Raw genomic sequence first — 9,288 nt, 5'->3', positions numbered from 1 at the left:
CGCGTGTGTCCCCGCAGCGGCGGACATCGGCGTAGGGCTGGCGGGCCAGGAGGGCATGCAGGTGGTGCAGAACAGCGACTACATGCTGGCCCAGTTCCGCTTCCTGAGGCGGCTGCTGCTGGTGCACGGGCACTGGTCCTACGTGCGAGTGTGCAAGTTCCTGCGCTACTTCGTCTACAAGACGCTGGCCAGCATGATGGTCCAGATCTGGTTCGCTTTCTACAGCGGCTTCTCTGCCCAGGTGCGCTGGAGGGAACAGCCCTTTGGGGATTCTCTGGGATGCTGGGCCCTTCTCCTGGCTTCCAGGAGGGCGGCAGGCTCGCGCACACTCTCCAGGGTCCTCTGGGGTCCTCTGGGGTCCTCTGGGGCAGGGCTGGCCTGAGGTCGCAGGGCAATGCGACCTTCTCCTTGGCTGCATTCATACAAGTATAGAGTCCGGATAGAGGGAGGGATCTTCCTGCCCAGCTGAGTGCCCAGCAGTTCCAGGGATATTTGACAGATCTGAGCTGTGAAGCCAGGCAGGGCAGCTACTCCAAAGGTAGATCTTTCTAGGGGAGACAGGACGAGCTTGAGCCCCGGAGAAAAGATTGTGGGAGCTGGGTCCCTGGCTTCAAGACTCTCAACAGTAGCACAGTGAGGAGCAGATGTGCCCGGAGCCTCGGAAGAGTCACAGAGAGATGATTTCCTGTGTGTAAGGACGTCGTCTGAAGATAGATGGCCGTGATAGGGAATAGCTCCCTGTCACTGATACCAAGGCTTTGAGAGGGAGCTTTACAGAGGCACCTGGATAACTTGTATGTTGTTTGTTTTACTGTTTTGTCTCTAGATATTTTATTCTTTTAGATGCTGCTGTACATGGAATTGTTTTCTTAATTCCCTTTGGGGATGGCTCATTGCTGGTGTGCAGAAACACAGATGATTTTTTGGGATGTTGATCTGTGCCCTGTAAATTTGTTGAATTCCTTTATTGGCTCCAGGAGATTTCTGGCGGATCCTTTGGGATTTTCTGCATGTCATCTGAAAATAGAGATCGTTTTCCTTCTTCCTCTCCATGTGGACGCCTTTTATTTCCCTTCCTTACCTACTTGCTCTGGCTGGAACTCCCAGTGAGACGGTGAGGGCTGGCATCCTGGTCTTGTTCCTGAGCTTAGTGAGGACAGTGTTCCATCTTCCTACATTTGTTAACTAGAATTCTTCTGTAGGAAGAATCAACCATTACTTCTCCCTCATTTATTTATGAAATTATTTATTTTTATTATTTTTTTAAGATATATTTTTATTGATTTCAGAGAGGAAGGGAGAGGGAGAGAGAAATAGAAACATCAATGATGACAGAGAATCATCGATCAGTTGCCTTCTGCATGCCCCCTACTGAGGATCGAGCCTGCAACCCAGGCATGTGCCCTTGACCAGAATCGAACCCAGGACCCTTCAGTCCACAGGCCAATGCTCTATCCACTGAGCCAAACTGGCTAGGGCTGAAATTATTCATTTTTATCAGTATGGACCCATGGACATTTATTTGATTGTATACTTTATTGCTCTATTTATCCCAGATTTATCCCCGATTTGTCCTTTTGACATGGCCTGCTTCTCTTTGAGCATATCTTCACTTTCTGGCACTATAAGAGGTTCCAGGCTCATTCTGTTTTTTCTTTGCCCCAACCCTGGAATCAGGCACTCCCATAAGGAGCGCTGGTCCTTTTCATTAGAGAATGGTAGTTAGACACCAAGAGTGAAGTGCTTGGTGTCTCATTGCTGCTGGGGTGCTATTCTGCTCTCAGCAGACAGAGCTAGGAAATGTACACATGCTAACCCATGGATAGACGCACATCTCTATGTCTTTCTCTGGTTCTATGTCCACCTATTTTTTTAAAAATCCTCACCCAAGTATATTTTTCCATTGATTTTTAAAGAGTAGAAGAGAGAGGGAAAGACAGAGAGAAATATTGATGTGAGAGAAACACATCGATTGGTTGCCTCCTGCATGCGCCCTGACCAGGGCCCCAGGCTGGGAGGAACTTGCAACCACGTTATGTGGCCTTGACCAGAATCTAACCTGGGATCCTTTGGTCCGCAGGCCGATGCTCCATTCACTGAGCCAAACCAGCTTGAGCTATGTCTGTCTATCTATCATCTATCTTGGGTGTATTAAAACACTATGAGCTCCCACTGATATCTCTGATTCCAGGCCCGCAGAACAAGGCTCAGCTTAGCCTTTTCCAGGTGCTCATTAATGACTCTTGTCCAGCCGTGAAAAACTTGAGTCTTGTAAAATGATTGATCATTACTTATTTGCTCACTTGAAGAATGCACATAAAATGGTTTTTGGAACGGAAACCCATATCCTTTTTTAAAAATATATTTTTATTGATTTCAGAGAGGTAGAGAGAGATAGAAACAGCAATGATGAGAGAATCATTGATCAGCTGCCTCCTGCACGCCCCCTACTGGGGGTTGATCCCACAACCCAGGCATGTGCCCTTGACCAGAATAGAACCCAGGACCCTTCAGTCCACAGGCGGATGTGCTAGCTACTGAGCAAAACCAGCAAGGGCTGAAACCCATATCCTTTAACTGAACTAGATTCTTGCATTGGGAAAGGAGCTGGGCTCATTGTCTGTGGGGTCTCTTCCAAGTCTTTCACCATCCATCCATCCGTGACTCCATGAATCTAAAATGACCAAAACCACATTCTTCAGCCACTTTCCCTCCTGTAGCTCTTTATGGAAGCCCTCCAATGACAACAAATACTCCAAAGTGCTGTTTTAAAAGAATTAGACCCGGCTTTTTCTCTTTGCCTTTTACCTTCCAGCATCACTTAACCCAACCCCTGATTATAACGCATTTTCTCACCTGGAATCCTCCACAGGTGCTGCGCTGCCTTGGGGGGGTCTCCTCAGGTGAAGAGCATATCTGCTTCTGGACATTTGGCACCTGAAGGCTGGCCACTGACCACATTCTCCCCCCTCCCCCTCCCTAGCCTCTGTATGAAGGCTGGTTCCTGGTGCTTTTCAATCTGCTGTACACCAGCCTCCCAGTTCTGTACATTGGGCTCTTCGAGCAGGTGAGCAGGCTGAAGACTTGCCTCCCCCTTCCCTGTAGACCAGTGGTTCTCTTTCACCATCCATCCATCCGTGACTCCATGAATCTAAAATGACCAAAACCACATTCTTCAGCCACTTTCCCTCCTGTAGCTCTTTATGGAAGCCCTCCAATGACAACAAATACTCCAAAGTGCTGTTTTAAAAGAATTAGACCCGGCTTTTCCTCTTTGCCTTTTACCTTCCAACATCACTAACCCAACTCTTGATTATAACGAGTTTTCTTACTCACCTGAATCCTCCACAGGTGCTGCGCTGCCTTGGGGGGGTCTCCTCAGGTGAAGAGCATATCTGCTTCTGGACATTTGGCACCTGAAGGCTGGCCACTGACCACATTCTCCCCCCTCCCCCTCCCTAGCCTCTGTATGAAGGCTGGTTCCTGGTGCTTTTCAATCTGCTGTACACCAGCCTCCCAGTTCTGTACATTGGGCTCTTCGAGCAGGTCCACTTTACAGACGAAGAAACTGAGGCTCAGAGGTTATAGTGCAGTGGTTCTCAACCTTCTTAATGCTGCGACCCTTTAATACAGTTCCTCATGTTGTGGTGACACCCAACCATAAAGTTATTTTTGTTGCTACTTCATAACTGTAATTTTGCTACTGTTATGAATCGTAATGTAAATATCTGATATGCAGGATGTATTTTCATTGTTACAAATTGAACATAATTAAAGCATAGTGATTAATCACAAAAACAATATGTAATTATATATGTGTTTTCCGATGGTCTTGGGCGACCCCTGTGAAAGGGTCGTTCGACCCCCAAAGGGGTCTCGACCCACAGGTTGAGAACCGCTGCTGTAGACACTCCTGTCTCTGCCACACCTTCTCCCCTGGGGAGCTGGGGTGGGATGTGGGCAGGGCTCCTAGACCACGACCATGTAACCGTTCCCAGCGGAGCTCAACCTGATGGTGGGTGAAGTCCTTTTGCCCAGCTACCCCCACCCTTTTGGGACACTCCCACAGCTCAGTCCCACTGTCGGCCCATCTGTGCCACAGTGGGGAGGGGATCAGAGAAGATGGTTCTCCTGTTCGCCCTGCCCTCCCCCCCGAGAGGGTCTGACTAAGTGATCCAGAATAGGGTGGTCCAGTCCAATGCTTAGGACGATGGAAGTGTCTCGTGCCTGTGCTGTCCAGCTGGGAGCCACCAGCCACAGGTGGCTAATGATGGGCACTTGAGGCTGGCCTGGTGTGACCTGAGGAACGAGACTTTCATTTCATTTTTTAAAAAAAATATATTTTATTGATTTTTTACAGAGAGGAAGGGAGAGGGATAGAGAGTTAGAAACATCAATGAGAGAGAAACATCGGTCAGCTGCCTCCTGCACACCTCCCACTGGGGATGTGCCCGCAACCAAGGTTCATGCCCCTGACCGGAATCGAACCTGGGACCCTTTAGTCTGCAGACCGACATTCTATCCACTGAGCCAAACCGGTTAGGGCTTTCATTTCATTTTTTAAAAAAGTTTAAAACTGTGGTAAAACACCAATAACGAAATTCGCCACCTCACCGTCCTCACGCGCATGGTTCAGGCCTGCCGAGCGCAGCCCGGCGCGTGCTTGTTGCTGTGAGCCAGCCTCTAGAATCCCTCCACCCCCGCCAGGATGTGAGTGCTGAGCGGAGCCTGGAGCTGCCCCGGCTGTACATCGCCGGCCAGAAGGACGAGCTCTTCAACTACTGGGTCTTCCTCCAAGCCATCGCCCACGGCACGGCCACCTCCCTGGTCAACTTCTTCATGACCCTGTGCATCAGTCAGGACACGGCCGGGCCCCTCAGTGACTATCAGTCTTTCGCCGTGGTCGTGGCCCTGTCGGGCCTGCTGTCCATCACCATGGAGGTAGGCAGGGCTGCTGCCCACCCCACTCCTGGTGGGAACTTGGACACAGGTCTCATCGCCTGGTGACCCTTCCTGAGAGGCCTTAGCAGGTCCCCCTTGAACCTGGGGGCTTGGTCCCCACCCTCCTCTACGTAGCCTTGCCTGGTGTTCCCGCCCCCATGGCTGAAGCCTCCTCTCCCGCTCAGGTCATCCTCATCATCAGGTACTGGACGGTCCTGGCTGTGCTGGCCATCTTCCTCAGCATCTGCTTCTACACGGTGACCACTTGGGCGAGCCAGAGCTTCTGGCTCTTCACCATCTCCCCCAAGACCTTCCCCTTTCTGTGTGAGCCCCCCACCCCACCCCCACCCGCAGCAGGGAATAGGGTGGCAGCCCTGGAAATGGGTGGGGCCTGTGTCTTTAGAGAATTTGCCCAGAAGCATTCCGGGGGTGAAGGTGAGGAAGGAGGCGGGGGTCTGGAAGAGGGGGCACGGAGCAGGCTCTGGGGAGGCTTCCCCCTGGGCCCGGCTGAGACTCTGCTCTGTCACCAGATGCTGACCGCAACGTGCTGTCCCACCCCTCCACCCTGCTGGTGGTCCTGCTGAATGTGTCATTGAACTCCCTGCCCAGACTGGCCTTGCCTGTCATTTACCAGGCCCTCAAGAAGCCACACTCCAAGGTGAGGGTGGCTGGGGTCCCCCCTGCACATTCCTGGGACCCATCGACCAGAGCTGGTGCTGGGAGCAGGGGCTCCAAGGAGATACGGAGCTGGGGGTAAAGGGTTCGAGACCCAGATGCACACCCAGTGCCCTCAGGAGGGGCAAATTATAGGCCCCAGGAACTCAGGAAGGAAGCCATACTTCCTGGGAGGGAGGCGGCCAGCCTGGTTCCGGCAGTGACGTGGTCAGACTTCCACCATGAACTGTCTAGGACTCGGGGGTTGAGATGACAGAAATGACCTGGAAAAGATTTAGGCAAAAAGGGGAACTTAGAAACACCCCAAGTGTCCATCGATAGATGAATGGATAAACACAGTGTGGTTCATCCATCCACACAGTGGAATACTATTCAGCCTTTAAAAACAAGGAAATTCTGACCCTGTTACAATGTAGATGAACCTTGAGAACATTATGCTCAGTGAGATAAGCCAGTCACAAAAGGACAAATACTGTGTGATTTCACTCATAAGAGGTCCCTAGAGGGTTAGATTTATGGACAGAAAGTAGATGGAGGGAGCCGGGGCTGGGGGAGTTCGTTTTTAATGGGGACAGAATGTCAGTTTGGGAAGATGAAGTTCTGGAGATGGAAGTGATAGTTGCATAACAATGTTAATGTGCTTAATGCCACTGAGACATACACTTAAAAATGGTTAAAATGGTACATTTTATGTCTATTTTACCACAAATGAAAAAATGTGTATGTGGGGGGCCGGGGGAGGGGGGACTTACTGGCTCAGGTAACAAGAAACTAGAAGGACCAGATGCAGCTGGGCTGGGCTGGAGGACTGCCTGAAACAGTGGACCAAGATCTGGCCACAAACCTGCTATGTTCTGCCACACAGGCTGCAGGCATGGCTGCCCCACGGTTAGCTCCCGGCTTTGCTATGCCAGGAAACAGTGGACCAAGATCTGGCCACAAACCTGCTATGTTCTGCCACACAGGCTGCAGGCATGCTGCCCCACGGTTAACTCCTCCCGGCTTTGCCATGCCAGGGCACTTAGGCACCTGGTAGCTGATCTGGAGTTCAGTCCCAGCGGAGGACTGTGATTGGCTGGTCCAAAGTTAGGTCCTAGGGAGAACTGTAGTTGGGTCAACTTGGGTAGGGAAGAGCCTGGCCAATGAATGGTGACCAAGGGTTATGAATGGCCCCCACTGGGAGCAGGTGACCGGAGAGTATCCAACAGAATATGGGAGCCTGATGACCCTTGCTTGCCCTTTGCTCTGCAGGAGGAGGAGAAGGCTGAGGAGATCACCGCGGAGCCTCTGCCCTACCTTTGCCGGCAGTCACGTGCCCGGCGCTCTAGCTATGCCTTCTCCCACCGGGAAGGCTACGCAGACCTCATCACGCAGGGCACAAGTTTGCGGAGGTCACCAGGGGTCAACAGCAACACTCCGGCCAGTCACACAATCCCATCGAGGAGTCGCCCTCGCACCAGAAGAAGATGCCATTCTTGGGGAGGAGGAGGCACCCACACTGCGGGAAGGCGTCCTCCCAGGACACGCAGCCCACCTCCCCGATGAGCCCCTCCTTACTGGGGAGGAGCCGTGCTCTTTCACCCAAAACGTGGCTCCCTCCACAGATGGGCCCTCTGGTTCTTTCCCCGAGAAACTCCCCGGGAAGCAGGCCAGGCCGTATTCTCCTGAGAATCTGCCACCGACCAAGGAGAGGCCACCATCCCCCAGAGAAAGCCAGATGCCACTTTCTAAGAGCCAGCCGTGGCCTCCAGGCCAGTCATTTTTAAAATATATATATTTTTATTGATTTTGCAGAGAGGAAGGGAAAGGTTCTAAGAGCCAGCCGTGGCCTCCAGGCCAGTCATTTTAAAATATATATATTTTTATTGATTTTGCAGAGCGGAAGGGAGAGGTAGAGAGAGTCAGAGACATCAATGAGAGAGAAACATTGATCAGCTGCCTCCCACACGCCCCCCCCAAGTGGGGATCAAGCTGCAACCAAGGTACATGCCCTTGACCGGAATCAAACCCGGGACTCTTCAGTCCGCGGACCCACGCTCTATCCACTGAGCCAAACCAGCTAGGACCCGGCCAGTCATTTAAAAAAGGGAACCAGCCAGCATCTGTGGAGGAGAGAGAATCATCCACAAGTAAAGGACCTACGGAGGTGGCGCCCTGGCCCTCGAGAGGCAGCCGTCACCCATGGAGAGCCGGCCAGTGCCTCTGGGAGCCAAGTCCCACCTGTTCTGGGGGGGGGCAGCCACGCCTGCTTCAGGAGGAACAGGAATTCCCGGGCTCAGGAAACGTCAGCAGGCAAGCATGAGGCTCCCCCGCCCCCTCACTATGACAAGGGCTTCCCATCCTTTTCTTTTTCTAATAAACCAGGTTCTGTCTGACCCCAGGGCTCCCGAGGTCACTCTTTTCCTATGTTTCTTTCTGTGATGCATCCTGGAAGTCTTTCCTGGTTTTAAAAATCAAAACACTCACCTCTAGTGGCCAGATGGAGGATTTGCAGGAAAAGCTTGTTGTTGTTAATCCTCACCTGAGGATATTTTTTTCATTTATTTTTAGAAAGAGTGGAAGGAGTGGAAGGAGTGGAGGGAGGGAGGGAGAGAGAAACATCCTTGTGAGAGAGACACATCAATTGGTTGCCCCCTGCCCCTGCCCCGGGGGCTGGGCAGGGATCGAACCTGCCACCCGGGTGCCCTTGACCTGGAATAGACCTGTGACCCTCCAGTGTGCAGGCCAGCGTTCTAACCACTGAGCTTGCTAGCCAGGGCACTGAAGCTTGTTTTATTTATTGGTTTACTTTCCCCTTTCCCCCTGGGGTAGATAATGTGGATAAAGCTTTATTGCTCTCAAAATGGAGAAATGTGCTGAGAGATTCGGCTTACCAGTCCTGGCCCCTGGCTGCTGCCTGCTGGCCCCTCCCAGGGCAGTTGATAAGGTCCAATCCTGACACCAACCCAGCCCATTCCCTTACCAGGCTGCCCTGCTTTCTTCCCTTCGAATGGACCACCTTACAATTCAGGCTCCAGAAAGCCATGGGCAGTGATGCCTCAGACGCGAGTCCCAACAGGATCTTTGTTGTCAGGCTTGGTTGGCTCAAAGGCCTTGAGTTTTTCTCTGATTCTTTAAGGTTCCCAAGAAGGTGGCGCCCTGTGGGGTTGAGGGGTCAGGGGTGGCTGTGGCCATGGAACAGGGCAGGGTTTGCACCGCAGAGGACTGGGCGGGGGGAGGTAGACTTCCTCCTCCCTGGTCCCCTCCGTTTCTCCCCATTTCATGGCGGGCGAGCCCCCTCCCTCCCCCTCCTGCACCCCGCCACCTCCACACTGTCGGCCAACACACACGCCCAGGTGAGTGACTAGAAAATAATTTATTGGAGAAAAACAAAACAACAAATCCAGCACAGCAATGGTTAACAATTGGGCGGGGGGAGGTAGACTTCCTCCTCCCTGGTCCCCTCCGTTTCTCCCCATTTCATGGCGGGCGAGCCCCCTCCCTCCCCCTCCTGCACCCCGCCACCTCCACACTGTCGGCCAACACACACGCCCAGGTGAGTGACTAGAAAATAATTTATTGGAGAAAAACAAAACAACAAATCCAGCACAGCAATGGTTAACAATGAAGATGATTCTTTTTTTTTTTTTTTTTTTTTTTTTTTTCTGAGGGTGGGGTGAAGAGGGCTCTGTC

General features: G+C 52.0%; 1 protein-coding gene across 1 annotated transcript in view; it reads left to right on the top strand.

Annotated features, from left to right (window-relative positions):
* ATP8B3 (ATPase, aminophospholipid transporter, class I, type 8B, member 3) overlaps positions 1–7,378 on the top strand; it is a 25,211-nt gene extending 17,833 nt beyond the window's left edge. Inside the window, exons 23-28 of the mRNA XM_014540136.1 lie at positions 18–241; positions 2,984–3,067; positions 4,708–4,941; positions 5,127–5,265; positions 5,472–5,599; positions 6,868–7,378. Of these exons, the coding sequence (XP_014395622.1) occupies positions 18–241; positions 2,984–3,067; positions 4,708–4,941; positions 5,127–5,265; positions 5,472–5,599; positions 6,868–7,161 (1,103 nt within the window). The 3' untranslated portion in view covers positions 7,162–7,378. The remainder of the gene's footprint in view (positions 1–17; positions 242–2,983; positions 3,068–4,707; positions 4,942–5,126; positions 5,266–5,471; positions 5,600–6,867) is intronic.
* The last annotated feature ends 1,910 nt before the right edge of the window (positions 7,379–9,288 follow it).

The sequence above is a fragment of the Myotis brandtii genome, unplaced genomic scaffold (assembly GCF_000412655.1).
Source record: "Myotis brandtii unplaced genomic scaffold, ASM41265v1 scaffold236, whole genome shotgun sequence".
Classification (NCBI taxonomy): domain Eukaryota; kingdom Metazoa; phylum Chordata; class Mammalia; order Chiroptera; family Vespertilionidae; genus Myotis; species Myotis brandtii.
The sequence above is the reverse complement of the archived record's forward strand: the minus strand, read 5'-3'. Positions and strand labels throughout refer to the sequence as shown.